Consider the following 19734-nt stretch of genomic DNA (forward strand, 5'->3'; position numbering starts at 1 on the left):
TGATTTAAATACATGTTGTTTTACTGGTAAGCAGTAAGCAATTAAGAAACTTAGAGGAGAAAAAAAGCAGAGTTATTCTGTGACCTGAAATGAAAAGTTTATTCGATATAGTTTTGATTTCGTATAAAAACTGGCTTTCTGTCTAGGGATAGTGTGAATTGTTAAAAACTCTTTCGGCCAGCTCTCACAGTTAGAAACACAAACTAGGATGTGAAGCAGTGTGCATGGAAGCCCATGGAAAGTTTCCTACAGGCTTTGACTGGTTAAGTCCCAAAAGAGTTACGAATGAAGCTGTGTTTGTTCTGTAACAAATATGGTTATCCTTCATGACTGATAACGGGAGTTACAGCTGTGTTTCCGTGCCTTCAGTGAGGTATTTAACTTGCAAGATGTCTGATGAAAGGAAGTGAAATTTAATACCTTTCCCTGCTCTTCAGTCTAATTCATTCATCTGGTGGTCAGGTTAAATAAGAAACAGAACTTCAGTACTTCTCACTCTTTTTTTTTTTAATTTCTTTTAAAGATATTTCCCCAAACCTTTACTCTTCATTGATCAAATCTGATTCAATTACCTTGTGTCTGCCATTGCTAGCACTGGCACAGGATGAAACTTGAACCATGTTTACCTTAACAATTACAGTTCTGTTTCTGATATACTGCTTCATGTATATGCTAATATTAAGGGCTTGGGAGGTTAGGTTTGTGGTCTACCTGGCATTACCTGATATATGCCATTCATGAAATGAACTGGAATACTGAAGGGTAGTGAATGGTGGTAGGGGTTTCTTAGAAGAGTGGAAAGGATTTCCATTCTGGAAGGTCTGGCTTCTCGGTCTCCGTTCTGCTGGGTGCGCTCTACACATCGCTGACAATATATTGCATATTTCCCAAATTCAGTCCTGCGACAAAAACAGAAATAAGGCAATTCCTGGGGACCGACTGAAAGGATAGTAAACTGTGAGTAAATCTCTCTCGGGGTGCCAAATGGGAGGACCACTCAGATTTCACTCCATGAGATTTCCAACACATTTTTCCATGTGGAATTGTAAAGAGAATTAGCCCACCGAGACCAACAAAATTGTGCCAAAGATGAACATGGCTCAGAGCGTTTTGTATAACTGCCATATATTTGATTTTCATGGTTTTGCAACACACAGCCAGAGTTCCACTGCAGAGTATTTTTCGAAACAAATGATAACTTTCCCAAGAGATGCATGGAAGTAACATGTATCCTACATTTCAATAGCACTGGAGCACAATTGTACTCAAGTTTATTTTAAAATGTATGTCAAAAGATCTGAAATATTAAGTGAAAGATTGAAAATAAGGTACTTCAGAAAGACTAGCTGGGTAATAATATTCAGGCACACCTGGAATCTGCATTCTTCTTTAAATGAAGTTTAAGAAGCCAAAGGAATGGGTGCTGGGGCAGAAAAAGTCCAACGCAGAGAGCCAAGAGCTGCAAGCCCTGGACAAAAGGAAGACATTCACTGTTTTAAACATCTTGCAAAGTAAGACTTGTTGCTGTGGCTGCTGGCCAGCAGCGCTGCTGACTCTGCCAAGCAAAGTAACAGACAGCTGTAAATAGGAGTAAAAACCAAAACACACAGAAAAAGCTGAGTAAATAAGCATGTCACCTCACTGGATGGCCAAAATGCTCTCTTTCTATTTACTTGTGTACAGCAAGTTTCTTTTGGGGCTGGAAATGCAAAAGCAGATCAGTTTGTATAAAAAGCAGTTAATACATAGGAAAAAAAAATTTAGGCTGCAGAGCCACGCACTAAGAAATGAGGAGAGCCTATGCAATTTTAATTCACCTCTCCTGTTATATATATTACGGAGCAACTCGTAAGACATTTTCCTCCTACCAAGTAGATAGTAACTGCTGAAAAAACAATTATTCAATATTTTGGTGTATCTTCATTCCTCAATATGTATCCATAGGTTTCACTTAATCCAGACTGCTCTCATGTATTCTTGATATACACTTACTGAAGTTGCAGCTACTTTTCTCACAGTTGTATCAATGCATCATAACAAAATTCAGAAAATGGGGTTTCTCTATCTTGATTTATCTGACTTGCCTGGTGTTAAATAGAAATTTGACAACAAGGCACAGATATTCCCTTTCATCAAATAGCTGTACTTTGATGGTGGATAGCTTTGGCTCTGGTTCAGGAAGACACTGCAGTAGAAGGTTGTGTGGGAGACTACAGTATGAATTTAGGATTTAAAAAAATTAGCATGAGACTACAAACATTTTACTGAACATGCTAACCCTTAAAAATCATGCCAGTGGATTATGATAGCAACAATTTATTTAGTTGTATCAGAGGGAAGGCCCTGCCAGCAGTATAAAAATACCAAAGAAGTATTATGGTTAGTTTAAATTCCATCAGCCATATGTAACTTCAGTGTGTGCTAACTGACATGAACGTGCTATGTCTGTTATAGAAGCTTTGCGGATGTTTTAGTGATGGTCACATACCAGCCATATCCCAGATACAGGCTGTTTCTAGATAGTGATTATGTCTGCTGGTCATGTTCTAATTTCTATGGCAAGAGAAAAACGTGTTCATTACAAAAGCCTTAATATGGTAATTTCCTTTCTCATTTTCTGCTCCATCTCATAGTTTTGTAGGTATTCCTCTATCATATGCACTATTTTTCTAGTTCTGTTAATTCTACAAAACTGCAAGTATTAGCTTTCCTTTCAATTCAGTTCATTTAACCATAATGTATTTCGATACCAGTGAATACCTGGCAACAGACGGAGGTGAAGAATTTTAAGTATGTATTTATAATCTAGCATGAAGGGTGCGTGCAGAACAACAACATGACATACAAGAGGTGATATCTGCCCAAAACCCTGTGTGTATCTGAGATTCCACAACATGGCACTACAGCTTTTCTTCACACTCATGCTATAGAGACATCCACCATGTAGTATAGACCACCAGGCTTCCTAATGCAGCACCTCTCGGGAAAGATGCAGTAAAACACAATTAAGTTCTATACATGGTGTCTTACGTAACACTTTACTTGAAGATAGCCCATCGTATGTCCAGCCTTTAAAAACAGCACAGGCACAGATATACTCTGTCATCAGATGTAAGTACTTTGATGGAGGATAGCATCAGCTGTTTCAGGAAGACACAGTAGTAGTAAGATGTTATTTCAGGTTTTTATCTGATTTTAAGTAAGCAAATGTAATAGAAGTGTGGAGCCCCTTTACTGCTCTAAATGGTCTGTGCTGTTGAAATAGGTACCATTAAAATAAATACTGGGTTACCTGTATCGGTCCTGCCTGGTTTTGTGGATGTCGACGTCTAGTCTGCTTAATAAGCTGACAACAGATCTCATTTTGAAGTTCAGGATGTGTAAGACAGATCTGCAAAGCACTTTGGGCCAAAGATACATGGTAATCAATGGCAGGAGAGTCAACTGCAGCATTTATAAACAACTGGCAGGTCTAGATGTAAAATAATAAACAAGTGAGTTTACATACAAAAAGCTCCAACAAATCTTTCAGATGGTCTGTTTAACAAAAATGTGTTATAACTGAGGTCACAATTAGTTTACCAGTAGACTAAGGAAACCCTGCTGGCTTTGCAAAAGGGGTGAAAAGGGGCCAGAAAGGATCAAAAGCTATGCAAAGAGACTTAAGATAAAAACACCTCTTAAAAACCACACTTTTCACTCCATATCTAATGGAGTGAGCTGTAGCAGAAGTTGCAACAGTTGTGGTGGTAGGCAGGTTTAAGGACATGCTGAACATAGCTTATCCCTGTACAGGAATTTAAAATGCTGCTCTCAGAGGCAGCCAGTGTAAAATGCTTATGCAAGCAGTAAGCACAACATGGCAGAATATACACATAAAGAAAACCATAACTCAGAGCCATTTGTTTTACATCCTGCCTTCCACTGGTATTTTTACTGTGTGTAAGTATAACCTTTCCTATCCCCAGGACTGTTCTAAGAAAGCCAGGTGTTAAGCATTTCTTTGCTCTATTAGAAGAAAGCTAACATATCACTCATTGCATTTACTCTATAGAATAGTTGATGATTTTTCAAGGTATAGTGAAACACAAGAAATGGATGGAAGACCAATCTGCTTCTAGTCTAGCTGAAAATATGTGGATGTACAGGACTGATTTTTATCAGCAATGGGATAACTGAAACATGATCTGTTTCTAAATCAGTTCCCTACCTGACTTTTAAACTGATTTATACAAAGTTTCGATAGAGGTCATGCAAGTAATCTCTTATTTATTTTCAGCAAGTGTCTGTGATTTGAATTGGGTCTGAAATATATTTCAGAAACTAATTTACAAATAGATATAAATTATTTTTACCAGAGAATTACACTCCCTTTTAAATTTTCATGCTGCAGGATTGCAGAAAATAAGATGGATGTACTTCTTCAAAGTGCTTCAAATATTTCAGAGAAACAAGCTGGAAAGTTTGCCTACAAGTGAGTGAACATATGGTGCTTGTCTTGAATTCCTTTCTAGATCTGAATCATTACATCAAAATTCTCCAGATAGTTGATGCTTCAGGGAATTTTGTCTTTAGACTTGTACAAGTTCTGTGAAGTAAGTTCATTTATCCAAGCTCCATGCCTCCAACTTGTAATTTATTTCACAGTGTACAGAAAAAGGAACAGCAATATTTTATTTTGTCTCTGAAATAGACTTTATAGCCTGGCTATTAGTTAACGTTCAGGAGTAGTTTTACCTGGGTGAGGGCAGGAGAGAGGAGAAAGAAGGTTAATGGCATTGCAGCATACTCCCTCTCTTAGATATCAACCACCTATCTGGACTTTCGGTGGGAAGGATATAATGTCACAATGGCACACAAAAATTCTCAAGAAACTAGCTGCAGCACAGCAGTTATGAACGATTACGAGTCTCTTAATCATAAAGCTTTTCACTACTACTGGGAGATACACCTATGTGTATTTTTGAGGGGGTACGAACATCTTTAAAAGTGAATTGAAGAAACTTGTGAAATACTTCAAATAATTTTACTCTGTAATATTTTCTCTATTTATATTACTAGAATACTTAATCAGTCTTTTAAGAATAGCTACTTACATGAAGAAAATATTTTCTTTTTATTAAAACAAGCAGTAGAATCTCTGCCTTCTATGTGTATTTGAAATAATGACTTGCTTAAACTTAAACTTTGCTTTGTTTTTTGACTGGTTTTTAAAATTTCTTTTAGCTGATTTAAATATATCTACAAAAAACTTTCACCTGCCATTTGTTCTTCCTGAAATCAAATTGAAAAAATAGTATTTCAGATACAGTTCTCTGAAAAGAGTGATATATCCATGCTTTTAGGTTCTCTGGGGCTTAGGAATGTCACGATGAAATTATTATCATCCATGATGGCCATGGATTTTTCTACTAACTTGCACTTTATTGGGAACCTCAGTAGAAAGGCCAAAAGTTGAAGACGGAACTGCTCCCTCACAGCTAAAAGTGATCTCTTTACATTGGAAGTGATACTATCTGGTGAGATAATATGAGGACATTCTGCTACTGTCCATTAGTTACCTCCACTACAGATAAGAGTAAACTTCTCTTTTCTTTTTCCTTATCTGTTGAACATCTCTAGTAAGCCAACTAATAGCCATTCTTCAGCTAAGAGTTCAAATAGTAAGTCAGTTAGTAAAAAAAGGCATCTGCTATGGTTTTACCTTAAATAATTTAATTGCTTCAGTTTGCAAGGCTTCTGATGGCAGTGTTGTAAGAGGAGACGCGATTCCTTCTTTGCTGTGGCAAAGTGTAGGATGTCTCCAAATCTGAGAAGCTAAATAGATAAAACATGTAGGTTTTGCAATTCATTCAGTTCATAAGTACATTCAGTAAATAAGTATTAGAAGATTAGTATGTTGAAACAAAACCAAACTTACTGGTATCGCCTTCCATGTTTAATAATTTGCAAATAAGTTGTTCAAACTCGGATCCAACATTTACACTGGTACTTCCAGCTGCAACTGTCAGATGGTAACGCCACATGTCCTAAAGCAGAAAAACACACAGCAGCTCACTCATTCCATGTTGGAAGAAGCTGCTTCATCAAGATTTTGCTCTCAACTTGAAATACTGCCATATACTCCTGTTGAAGCCCAAGGGAGTTTGCCTGTGTTTGAATACACCCATATTCATGGTGTCTATGTTACAAATATCAAGCAAGGAAGATTGGACAGGACTCCCTTCAGAAGTCTTTTACCCTCAGAATCATGGCTAATTATCAGGGCATTCTTCCTTTCATCTTCAGAAAGCTAACATAAGTGCCTTTTTATCACTGCCAGATCCTGCTAACCTGGGGATAAGGCCAGAAAGCAAAATGAGGTCTACAAGTTTACTTGAGAACAATGAAGCAATAATAATAATAAAAATGGTTTTAACCATAGCTCTCATTTCTTCTTCACTTCAGTAGGGCAGTCTTCCCTACTGTTAGTCTTACCAGTGAAAATGGGTAACAGTATCACAAAACCTCTCAGGATGGTCTGTACGGCTCTGTCTACAAGTCAGTGTAACGTGAGTAAAATTATCTCATTACAACGTATTTGATATTCTGCACCATCTCCTTATGTAGGCAAACCTGCTCATTTTCATCTGTTTTAAAAAGGATTACCTATCACAACATTGGGTCACAGACAGACCCTGATAGATATTAATGAAGCAGGACCTTCTCCTTGCTTTTTATATCAAACTACAAGCCAGGTGACTTGTAGGTCCCCCTCCTCCTCCTCTTTAAGAAATATTTGTATCAAAGCACCATACTTACAGATGTGTTACTGAAACTCAATAAAATAGTCCTCTCATTACCTTCTCATGTTTGGATCCTATAAGAAGATATGTGGGTCCTTGATCTTTGGGGTGGATAACAATAGTGTAATGTGTTGATAATAAGCTGCGACCACTAGCCTCATAATCTTCATCAGAATCACATGATCTATCAACTTCTTCAACCTTCACCTCAGAAAGCTTGATTTGTCCAAGAGGAAACTAAAAGTAATTACCAGAAGTGGTGAGAGAGCAAATATTTGCTTCAGTGCACACTAATTTTGTATTTCTTATTCTATAAATAGAAAGAAAAACATGAACTACCATCAATACCCATTTGTATTTATTCATTTTCAGTCCTGCAAAGGAATGTCAGATAAGCCAGCTGTTGCAAACAGCAGCAGGAGAATGATATGTGCCAAAGTCTGAAAGCGAGATTTGAAAAAATTCTTTTCCAGGTCTGCTTCTGTACCTAGTTAATGCAATAAATGTCTGTTAGGGCGAAAGAAGTAATTCTTCAGAGTTTCCACACCTGGTTCCAAGCAAAACTTCCCTGGCTCAAGCCTAGAATAATCTTGTCATTACAAAGGACAGCAGTGTAGTGTTGACGCATCTATTTGGTTCATGCTATAAATTCACAAGGTAAATTTTTTTATGAGGTAGACCTCCTCAGCTGGTTTCTTGCTTCAGTCTGATAGATCACAGTACTTGAGTCTTTAAGTTGTATATGTAGTTATGATCATTTGTCAGGAAATATTGTATACTAAAAGCCATTCAAATTTTCACAGAAGTAATTATTTCATAGTCATTATTAACAGGAAGGCACAATGAACCTAAATACAGCATGTTATTGTTTCTTTATTGTTTGTGATGTCTAGCAATGCTTAGTGATCCTGCAGAACGGGAGGTATGTGTCCCTTTAGTAGAAGGATGGTTGGGCTCTACAGCAAGTAGCATTTATGCCACGTTCAGGTGTTAGCCTGAAGTTGTCTTGAAATATCAACAACAAGGAAAAGTATATAAGGCTGTCTCTTAACTTCTCAATAATACTGATTAAAAACAGAAAATGCAATACTAGAGAGCAGCTGGCAGGTTTGACTCAATCGAGGGTGGGTTTCTTCAATTGTGATTTCATAAAGTGAGCAGTTAATAATTTAATCATTTTGAAGAAAACGTCACATAATGGTGGCTCTTTATTAGAGTGCTCTCACTAGAAAGGCTTAAAGATGCATGTGGTGAGTTGTATTTTCTGTAGTGCTTCTGAATCATTCAACTTTCTGAACAAGACAAGATTCTGAGAACCAAAAGATGTCATTTCATATACAAATAGTCAAGACTGATTTATTCACTAAGTTTAATTAAAACACAGTTGGCTGATTTTTTAATTTGAATTCCATTTTGAAAGGAGGCCACTTAAATGGACTCAATTACTGTATTAACCACTGCAGATTGTGTAATTGGTTTCTGCACTGTCACATTCAGCTACAGCAAACGTGTTTTTAATTAGCAAATTGTTGAACTAGCTTTGGAAAACTTTTCATACATATTCTGCTTACAAAAGCTAAATTCTTACTCTATTACAAGCCAGCAAATTAGTTTCAATTTTGCTTTAAAAGGGCAGCAAAACTTGTTCCAAATGTAAGGGAAATATTCATAAGAATCCAGCAAACTTCTGAGATGCTTCTAAATGTCATCCTAAACCCCCAAAATCTTCAATGGCAAAAATGTGTAAATTCAGATACTTTAAACAGATTTCTTCATAGGAGAAAATGCAAGTTAACTTCAATGTCTCTGTAAGATGAGCTACAGATGAATACTCTAGTTAGTGATTCCCCAGCCCTGTATTACACTTTGAAAGAATAATTTAAAAATGTTGTGATGGATAGTATTATTTTACTCATATAGTTCTAGAAATAAGGTTTAGTTGAACGTTTAAAAAATGCCTAAAAAAAAGAAAAGGATAACAAAGGGAATAACTAGCTTTATAAAGGGACTACAGATTAGTGGGTCCAGTATGATTATTTGGCTAGACTACAAGTAATAAGTGAGATTTTCCGTATTTTTTTTTTAACTGTTATGGGTTATAATGGCTCAGTGGACTGTTACCATTTTGTCAAGTGTCAACAGTCTTACTAGATCTAAGTAATAAGGGTATGAATCAAATATTCATAACCTCAGCAACAGTAACAAGAATTCTTGTAGACTTTTCCAAAATCTTGTTCCTGACCCACCTCCATTAAAAAGATGTCCTTGATGACAAAATGCAATGCCTTAGGAGCAAAAAGGACAGGTGAAAAGTATGACTGGGAGATGTCCTTTGTCCTGTCTTTGTACGTAAATATGACTGGAAATATCAGGACCGACAGTATGCAGAAGTGTGGGTAGAGAACTAAAGGTCAGGCCCAATGTGGAAGAGTCAGGTCTTGCTCTCTCTTAGCTCCTTGTGTCCTGCAGGGTATGGGATGTTGGGAGGTTAACTGCAAGCTGACTGGATCCCATTTCTTCCTTTTCTTTCTCAAACAGTATTTTTCCTAGGTTTTAGAAATTTTTTCCCTTCCCTTTCTCTTGCCATCCTCTATCTCCATTTCTGTGCACCTCATCAGCTGTAGAGAGTGAGCTCCTTTTCCATAATTCCCATGGGAGCGGGAAAAGATCCCACCCCCCAACACATATCTGCAAAGCAGCAAACTCTGCATCCTGCTAGCCTTTTTTTTTTTTTCCACCCTCTCTTGCAGCACTGTGGAGTGACAGTGACATACCAAAGAACAGGATTTGGAAGTCAGCTGAGGGATAAAAAGAACATTTAATTTCTTAAAACTTGCAGTCACTCCCTACTGTCCCTACTGCAAACATCCATTAGAAAGGGTCAGCTTCCAGAAGTAAATGACAGCTGGGTCTTTTCAGATGAGTCTCGCCTGTCAGATAGGGAAGACCTGAACTGTCAGCTATGGATACAAAGATGCAGAGTATATATTATGTCCTGTAGGACACGAATGGGTGTGCCCTGAATTACTGCCTATTAGGTAGGAACCTTCCAAGTTGACAGTCTGTGAAGTCTAAACATTTGTTAATCAAGATAAAATGATCATATATTACTGTGCTGGTTTTGGCTGGAGTAGAGTTAATTTTCTTCACAGTAGCTAGTATGGGGCTGCGTTTTGGATTTGTGCTGGAAACAGTGTTGATAACACAGGGATGTTTTTGTTACTGCTGAGCAGGGCTTACACAGAGTCAAGGCCTTCTCTGCTCCCCACCCCACCCCACCAGCGAGTAGGCTGGGGGTGCACAAGAAGCTGGGAGGGGACACGGCTGGGACAGCTGACCCCAACTGACCCAAGGGATATCCCACACCGTATGACATCATGCTCAGCATATAAAGTTGGGGGGGAAGAAGAAGGAAGGGGGGGGACATTCGGAGTGATGGTGTTTGTCTTCCCAAGTTAACTGTGACGTGTGATGGAGCCCTTCTTTCCTGGAGATGGCTGAACACTTGCCGGCCGATGGGAAGCAGTGAATGAATTCCTTGTTTTGCTTTGCTTGTGTGCACGGCTTTTGCTTTACTGATGAAACTGTCTTTATGTCAGCCATGAGTTTTCTCACTTTTCTGATTCTCTCCCCCATCCCACTGTGGGGGAGTGAGTAAGCAGCTGCGTGGGGCTCAGTTGCTGGCTGGGGTTAAACCACAACAACTAACCAGGCCAACTCTACCTTAATAAAGCTGTTACTTATTGTTCAAAGTCTACTTCAGTATGTTATCTTCCATTCACTGAGGAAACAAGTAAGGCACCTACCTTGTCTTCTTGATTACGGAAATAATACAGAATTTTTCCAACTAGGGTACACCAAACTCTTTTGGAATATCCATGTTTCACCTGAAATTACAGAACATTGGGAACAAGCACAGGTAGAGAAATACAGACCACATTTCACTACCTCTGAACTTTGGTGGTGTTCAGAATAAACGCCTTGGCTCAAATTCCTTTCCACATTAGTAGACAAATAATTAAAACTGCATAGCTCTATTAAGGGCATAAGAATTAGAGCATTAAATGCTGGTCTAAAGCCCAGTAAAGCCAATGTGAGTTTTTCATTTGGCGTTGGATCAAGCTGACAGTTATAGAAGCTGAAGAAATGAAATAATTGAAAAATTCCTTTAACACAGTATTTCTGTTTTCTTGAAATAATCTGTCCCAGTGAATAATACTGAAAAAAGAGAGCACTCCACTGAAATGTTAGGTCAGTTAGCTACTGAAAATTATGCACATGTCAAAGTACCATGCTGAACTAGAATATCACTGAATTGCAAATGAAGAACTCAATACAGGAACTAATGAATTAAAAAGACAAAAAGAAAAACAAAATCAAATCAAACAACCAGAACAAAAATATTGCCCTAAGTAGGTGAGTTGGTAGTCCTTCTGGATTGTTCCCTTTAAAAGGTACCGGGAAAGTGAACACACATCTATTTTGCTTGTATTTATTTTATTGCAGAGCCATTTTCATCTAGACACTATTCTTAAGAAATACGGAATGAAGCAGTCTGGGGGAAGAAAAGTGTCCCTACCTTTGTAAGTAATCCCTTCATGGTTGGCTTGATTTCAGGCTGTATGAAAAGTGGACTGGCAGCCTGTATTTTAAGAACATTCTGTAGTACTTTGATCCATTCTTCTAAGATGTTGGGAGAATCTGCAGTCAAGTAGTATGTTCGTTTTTCTGTGGTCAGCTATGTAGTAACAGAAGAGCCTTGAGCTTTAAGAACAGTATACATTCAACCCCATGGTGTGGGGGTTGTAACATACAGTACCCAGTGTAGTTTCAGAACTTTAGGGGGTTATTTTTCCCAAATTGCTTTTCATTAATGAAACATTCGGTGGCCAGGCAAAGCAGACAGACCCATGCTTCTAAAGCTTTACCTGAAAAGTTCTGGGACAGTAGAGTTGAGAAAACTCAATTTATCTCTTTTCAAACAACTTTGTGCAACCCTAAGGGCTGGCCCCAAGACTACTCTCTTTATTTGTATCTCATACTCATATGTGACTATCTGACCTTTGTAGCAATGCAAACAAGACTACATGTAGTCCTTTCTATAGTTTCTATAACTGAAATGATCCTTTGGTTTCAAACTAAGGGCACTGATTAATTCCAAGTCCACACTTGGACTTCCAGTTCACTAGAGACTGGAACAAGGAGTCGGTTTTGGGGATGGAGGAAATAAATACCCACTGAAACACAGGTGAGAAAAGCAGGCACCTGGATTGTTTGTTTTCCATCACCCCTTTCGATGTGGCTAGATGCATTTAGCTCAATTTGACCCTGAGGTTTTCGGATGACATCACTCTGTATGGAAAGAATGGAAAAAGAATATTCTAAATCTACCAACAAACAGCAATAAATAATTATAGAACTCATTTAAACATTAATCTTGATAAATACTTCCTAGTTAGACATTGAGTGCCTTGTACACCTCTTGAGGAACTGAGTCATGAATCACTCTCTAACAGCTCAGACATCAGGAATGCATTTCTTTTCCTTCTAGCAGCCCTAGATCCTCAGTAAAAATAATCTAATATTAAACAGCAAATAAGTTACACGTACTTACTGGAGATTTGTAGTATAGTAATTCACCTCCTTTAAGCACAAACCACCGTCGCTTCCAGGTCTTTACTTTACCACCCATTTTTAACAGATATCCAGATTTTTCCAAAGGTTCCTGATTATTTAGAAGTTAGATAAAAAGTAGTCAGGTACACATATACCCCTCAGAGATATGTATAAATACACACACACACACACACAGAGATATTTTAATGACTTAAAAGCATGCTAAATAATAATTACAGTATTTTATGAGACTTTTAGTCCAATGACAAAGTTTTTACAAGCATCAGTTAAGACAAATGCCATGCATGTGGGATAACTAATTAATATCCCTACTTACAGTTACAGTACCTGAAGGAGAGTAAGTGATTTGCCCAGAACTATACAAAAAAATGAAGAATATGATGATTCCTGATCTTACTTTCTGATTATTTATATTAAACAAGGAACAAAATGAATACAATGTAATTATACATTTTTTCCGAACTTCAGGGCCTAAGACCAGGTATAGAGCAGTGCTCCACACAGACATACTTTTAGTGTGTACACTAGACAGAGTTCACAATTTTGCTCTGTGAAGAAAGCTTAAAATAAATTATCTTCATCACCAGACAGTCAATCCACTTGTATGTTAAGACTCTAACTACTACCACAGACCATTAAAAAACTCCTGGAGACAGACAAAAGCCCCACAATGGTTTGGTTTCTTTGACCTGTCCTCGCATGTTGCTCTAATTATGATTACTCTGATGCGTAAAGTTTTCCCTGTATGAGGAAACTATAGAAACGTATTACTGCACATAGATTTCTGCTGATGCCTCCAACTCCTTCAGTGGAATGCCCTTCTATTTCCCTGAATATTCAAAGAATAATTTTAAGCTGATTTTAGTATTTCATATGCAATCTGATACCAGATCTGGTTCCACAAAAGGAAAATCTTAATTGCTTTCAGTTGTCTTCTGGAGTTGTCTACCTATTTCCGTTCATTAGATAGAAAGCTCAGAATTATCCTCCACTTTCCTGCAATCAATGTAGTCTTATATGGCTAACTTATTGTTGGTGTATTTTGCTGTTTGTACTTGTAAGGCAGTCTGAGTCAGCAAGACTGAATAGAGAGATTTGGCAGCAGTCTAGGAACATAAATATACACACAGCACCACAGGTACACTTCTTCACAAAACTTCAGTACTCACATTTTTTCCATTATCACTAGATGAGGAAGAGGTCTTAGGAAGTTTCTGCTCTGGCTCTGAATAGTCTGTATCTGCTGAATATGCATCTGGAGGAATAGCATAGTCACTTTCTGAGGTCACAGAAGAGAGAGACACACCTGTGTTAAAATAAGAAAGACATTTCTTTATATTTTTTAATTACATTAAAACCAAATGATATCAGAATATCCATGCAGAAGGAATATCCCATTAGGATCTGCAGGCAAACACAAGTATCAACAACATAAATCCATCAGGAGCCAAGCATTTTTTAAAATATCAGCATATTGAACTATTAGCACAGTGCTAATACCTGAATCACATTTTCTTCATAATCAGAGTTTAAGTCACTTGTGAATGAAACAACAAATAAATATCTTCTATATATTATCACTTTCTGTTCTACTACTACAGCTTTTTTAAGGAGGAAGTTACTGCCATGCATCATACTAATTCTCTAGAAAATGAATACAGGATCTTTAATTGAACTAAGCAACTTTCCCCTTCCCCTTTCCACCATTTGCTCTGGGTATCTGGATTTCTCATGCAACTGCTTGTGTACTAAGAAGCCACGCTCAAGATCTGCTATGTGTTGAAGCTATAGGTGTCTTTATTTTGCAATCAGTATGAATTTTTGTACTAAGGTTTTCTATAAATCTGAATTCCAAATTTCAGGATTTTTAAAAAAAGTTTATTAGCGTTAATCCTGAAAAAAAAATGTACCAATTCTAGTGAGTCAGCAAGAAAAATTCAAACTCCTCCCTTATTCATCATAGAAATAATTATTTTCAAACATGTGAACATGTCCTTTTGTAAGGACTAGTGTTCTATCCTGCAGGGTTACTCTCCAAGTTTGAAATGAAGATGTTTCCTTTGTTTAATTAATTTCCAAACTCATTTGCCAATTTTATTAAAAAAAAAAAAAAAGCTTTTCTCACTTATTGCTTCGGTAAGCCACATGGCCTTTCAGAGTGGTTTCTCTTCTCATGGAGGATCTTTAAGGACAAATAGGCAGCAAGCTAATTATGCACCTAGTGAAATTTGTGACTGCCTAGATTTTTAAACAATGTGATCTCAACAGAGATATGTACATTTGTATTTTGTGGTTAAGAAAGGTCTTCATGCATGAAATGAAAAATGCAAGGTCTATTTTAGGAGAAGAAAGCACGAAGAAAAGGAATGGTTCCATTTTACAGACAAGGATATAGCTGAAACCAGCTATTAAATTAGCTAATTTTCCTTTCCTGTTGTGCAAGCCTGTAACATGAGATGCATCTGTAGCCACAGCACTGGGTTTTGCTTAGCAAGATGGAGCTGCTGGGAAGCAGGAGCTATGTGTCCTTGTCACACTAATGCAGCAAAACTGTAGCTACACCACTGGAAGCAGGACTTGACGCCACGTGTGGCTGGCAGTGGAAAACTCCCAGTGGACCAGTGGCTCAATCTACCCTTTCAAGTGTGACCGAGTGGAGCTCCTGCTAACTGGGATTTTAACAGGCGTAACAGAGACTACTGAATAATGTTATTTTGCATTTCTAAAGCAATGTATAATTAAAGATCTTTACATTTGGCCTCACTGGAATCTTAGATCTTAGTCTCCCTTGGTTTACCCAGTGAAGAAATACACGCAGGGATGTAACACTGATGCTGTCACCCCATGAGGAAGCATTATATCTTTCAGTGTTATAAAGCGCATTATTTTCATTCTGCAGATGGAAAGCACACAATTACCTACAGCTGTGAGATCTGTCTTCCACAAAAGACAGAACATTTACTGGATTCAAGTGTTTTAATTAAATCTTTGCACAGGACCTTGAGACAATCACTGTAAAGATGAAAATTCTTTTATTGCATGAGATGACAGAACCAAACACTCTGTTGAGGGGACTTTTCCACCTGCTTTCTGATCAGGTGAAACTGTTACTTTATTTTATAAACCTGAATATATATGGGGTTTTTTTTCTAATGGCAGTTACTTTTTCCTATGTCATTTTTACCTAGGTACAGATAAAGGTCATAGGAAATCCCTGATGACACAGTATCAACAGAATAGAGCTTCTTGCTTTAAATGTACAAGTCACTTTTCCCTCATGACAACAGCCAGCTACTTGATAAATGCCTTAAAAAGACATCTATAATAACAGCAATAAAAAGAAAGCCATGTAAACAGTCCTTTCTCCTGCTTGAATAATAGATCTAGGCTTCAATAGCTGAGATAAAAGCCTAGATTTAAGATGTCCATGCTGTTTGAGGAAGGACTCAGTTTCTAAGAAGATCATGTAAACTGTCTCATTTTCCAAACCTCCTGAAGTTTCTCCTTATTATGTTATTTGCCTACCTCGTTTCATAGCCCGAGGACTACCGGGACCACTCCTGCTTCGACAATCAGACTCAGAAGTCCTTGAGCTGGACCGAGAGCTGTCTTCTTCCTCAGATCCTGATGAATCATCTATAAATGGGCTGTTGCTTATTTGAGTTGCTTTCTGCAGAAATTAACATAACATTCTTTGCTACCTTGCATAAAGGGTATCTGTCATTTCTTTCATACCGTAGCAGAGCTCTGCTTGCTTCTTAACATTCAAAGCTATTCTTACATGGGTTGTGAGTCTTGGCACACAAACATCAATGTAAAACTGAATTCCTTCTGCCCTCTGTATCCTCAACCACCCCCACACTTTAAAACAGAAACCTGAGGTAGCTCAAGGCATGGGTCTTTCCAAATCACAAAAGGCTGCCAGAAAACAAACAATGCTGTGTTTAGTTACTGCCTGCTATCTGACTATAAACAGCTTTGGCACGGACACAAAAACATTTCTACACACATGCACACACTTTTAACTAGAGCACTGAACACCATGTGGCTCTGTTTAATAATTAACAAGCCTTTGGAAAAATTCAGCAGGGAACCTAAGAAGAACTGACCCGGGCTAGTAACCTTTTAGAAGCAGCAATAATATTTTTTTTCCAGCTGTGTGACATTTCCATTACTTCTGGGCTTCTGTGATCTCTAAACATCATCTTATGACATATTTGGCATGGTAGCATCAAATGTGAAACAGCAAGTTCCTGGATGTGAAGCCTAATGGTATTTAAAAATTTCCTTTAAACTGTAATACAGTTACCCCTTTCAAAGTGGTGTAGACAGGAGTGGTCATATTCTTATATATCAAAGATGTATACAGTCCAGATATGGAGTATGAAGTTAGTGAAACAGCACCTAAAAAAGCAACACATTGTATAAATTTACCCCTCAATTAACCAAAATCTAATGTAACTTTTTGCATTGAAAAACTCCTATAAAAAGCAAACTAACACCTGAACTGTTTTGGATGTGAGATTTATAGCTTTTTGAAATTTACAGTGGTTTTAAGGAGTATAACTAAATTGTAGTCATGACCACTAGCCATTTTTAAATTGAAAGTATAATCTCTTACCTTGGTACCTGGTATAGAATCTTGAAAGTGAATTGCAAAGAAAACTGGAGTGAACAAAGTACAAATTCAGCACAAAGTCAAGAGGCAAGGTAATAGAAGACAATGGAAAGATAACCAATGATCGTTTCAGGTTTTAAATAGCAGATAACTAAATCTCCATAAAAGTATCTTAAAGGAACATGGGACATTTGGTCTTTGCTTACAAATCACCGTAAGAAGAGAATTTTCGTTCATGAGGCAATGAACAGCTAAACCACTTACTTTTGTTAAGAGATTCCATGGTGAAAGCTTCAGACATTCTTAAACCAGATTTGGCTACAGCATAAATTCTGCTTTCCTGTATAGGCAGAATGGATGTGATGGTAGATAATTAAAACACAACAATTACTTTTCTTCTGTTTAGCCTCCCCATAGCCTCCCTCACTCTTTATGTTAGTACAACCACGTGATGAAATAGTTGATAAAATGGTGTCATCAGTAGCAGCTGAAAAATGCATCCTTTTATATGCCATACCTGCCATACCCATAGTCTGTTTCAACCTTTTTTCTCACAAAGCTTGGTCTTATACATAACCTCTTTTTAAAAATACTATTATCAGGGGCCGAAGAAGCTATAGCAAAAATAGTTTTTAATGGAAGAGTGCATGTTAAGAACACAGAAATGCCATTATGGGGGCAACTTTTCAACAGCTTTGTGTGCCACAATAAGAAAACATTTAGTGAAAAAATACACTCTAAAATATATACATAGAAAAGCTGTTACATTAACACATTATTAATCTCTGAATCATTAATAAACCTGTGACTGTGGAACTACAGAATCAGTGAGTCTAGACACAGTCAATTTTGGATTTTGTGTAAGAAATATTAATATCTACTTTAATTCCTTGACAGATGGCTTTAAAATATTACTTGGAAATGTGATCAATAACTTCCATAGTCTGTAGTTGTGTTCTGTTGACTTCATTGTCTAGATGGTTATAGCAAAGGCACTGACACCAGCACTCTTAGGCTTTGTTGGTGTTAAGGTAAATCAATAAATGCAGTTGCAAACATTACCTCATTAGATATACTCAAAAGGACATATGTAACCTCAATGTGACATGAAAAACTTGGTCTTATCTACAAAAATAGCGACCATGTTTTTGAATGGAAGAAATGCTGTGCTTCAAATCCATCTTGCTTCTGAGTTTGTCCTCCTAGCTGTGATTAAGGTAATGTCCTGTCTTCTCATCAAAAACAGAATGAGAAAGGTAGAAGCAAGAAAAATCATAGAAGAGAAGCATGAAAATGAGTTAGTTTCACCAGCAGGAAAAATAACTATCATTACACTTACCCAGGAAGGAAATCGATGTAATGGAGGGGTTGGAGGTTTGTTGCTAGCACCCTTTTTTGTTGTATCAGAAGGTTCCTGGACTTCAGCATTTTGTGCTTCAGTGCAGTCATAGGTAAACACTCCTTCATCACACCCAATATCCATTTTCTCCGAAATACCAGTATCTTCTCCATCCACCAGATCAATGTCTGTTTCCTGAGGTCTCCATGGACGTATCATGCTTATGGCATTTCTATTTCTACCAAACATTCTGTCAGAACTCAGCTGGGGCTGGCTTAGATGTTTCTTTGCTAATGCTGAATTTATACTAAACACATTAAGAGTCCGTAACTTTGGAGGTGGCAAACTTGAGGGAGAATCTGATGGCGTTGTGCACTGAGAACCTGCAGAAGTTGCTAGAATTGGGTGTTTGGGTGTCAGAGCAGGGGTTAAAATTGGACTTGGGGTATTTGCCTCACTGGATGAGGATGAATAATCTAGCCTCTGAGACTGAAATTTCTTATTCAGTTCATCTGAGGAACTATCTTGGTCTTTCTTTTTACTTGTAAAATCAGAGTTGCACTTTCCACCCAGATTGTTCTGTCCTTTTCTTTGGGACCCCTGCTGCCAAGAGTATAACTTCTTGTGCTGAGTCCTCTGAACACCAAAACTCTCTTCTTCAAACAGAGAACTGCTGTCATCAGATGCTGTCAAATACATTTCACTCCCCATTCTACTGTACCTTGCGTTCTCTTCAGATGTGTGGCTTGAGAGAGTCGATGCACACCTGGATTTCAGTCCTTTATTCTCTCCTCCATCCTCGTCTGAGCTCCAGTCACTCCCGGTAGTGCAGGAGTTCTTTGACATGTCGCTGTCTATATCTTTGGATGAACAGCTCGTTCTCACATTTTTGTTCTGCTCTGATCCCGGGGAACTTTGTTGCAATGACTTCTGACCTGTATTGCTCTCATGTGCAGGCCCAGCGAAGGTAGTTTCCAGGATATCCTTCTCTAGAGGAGAAATACAATGAACATGAGTAAATTACTTTAGCAAACTTGACTGCTAAAGGATTTTGTAATCATGTCTGCAAATAGGTAATAATTTCAAAAGTGTAAGCACATTTAAGTTATTTGAATGTTGTCAATAATAAAACTTAAGAAAATTATAAACTTTTGAATGCTACTGAAGTTGCATGATGTTTGCCAAAATATTGTACCAGACATTACTCAAAGTTCTAGCCAAAGTAAAAATGGCAATAAATATAAAGATGAACAGAGTGGAGCCATATTTTAAAGCAAACCAGGTACGTATGAAAAAAAACACAAAACCCAAACCAAACCAAACCGCTTAAGAGGGCATATAAATTTAGCTGCTTT

General features: G+C 37.6%; 1 protein-coding gene across 4 annotated transcripts in view; it reads right to left on the reverse strand.

Annotated features, from left to right (window-relative positions):
* PLEKHH2 (pleckstrin homology, MyTH4 and FERM domain containing H2) overlaps positions 1–19734 on the reverse strand; it is a 57035-nt gene that overhangs the window by 13451 nt on the left and 23850 nt on the right. For all 4 annotated transcript variants that reach the window (XM_064446106.1, XM_064446103.1, XM_064446105.1 and 1 more), the window contains 15 exons: positions 18380–19368; positions 17305–17380; positions 16732–16826; positions 15948–16092; positions 13592–13728; positions 12400–12510; positions 12051–12137; positions 11365–11523; positions 10592–10672; positions 6843–7022; positions 5921–6029; positions 5705–5817; positions 3293–3472; positions 1371–1468; positions 722–899 (listed from right to left, as the gene is read on the reverse strand). In XM_064446106.1, the coding sequence (XP_064302176.1) occupies positions 722–899; positions 1371–1468; positions 3293–3472; positions 5705–5817; positions 5921–6029; positions 6843–7022; positions 10592–10672; positions 11365–11523; positions 12051–12137; positions 12400–12510; positions 13592–13728; positions 15948–16092; positions 16732–16826; positions 17305–17380; positions 18380–19368 (2738 nt within the window). The remainder of the gene's footprint in view (positions 1–721; positions 900–1370; positions 1469–3292; positions 3473–5704; positions 5818–5920; positions 6030–6842; positions 7023–10591; positions 10673–11364; positions 11524–12050; positions 12138–12399; positions 12511–13591; positions 13729–15947; positions 16093–16731; positions 16827–17304; positions 17381–18379; positions 19369–19734) is intronic.

This window comes from Phalacrocorax carbo, chromosome 3 (assembly GCF_963921805.1).
Source record: "Phalacrocorax carbo chromosome 3, bPhaCar2.1, whole genome shotgun sequence".
Taxonomy (NCBI): domain Eukaryota; kingdom Metazoa; phylum Chordata; class Aves; order Suliformes; family Phalacrocoracidae; genus Phalacrocorax; species Phalacrocorax carbo.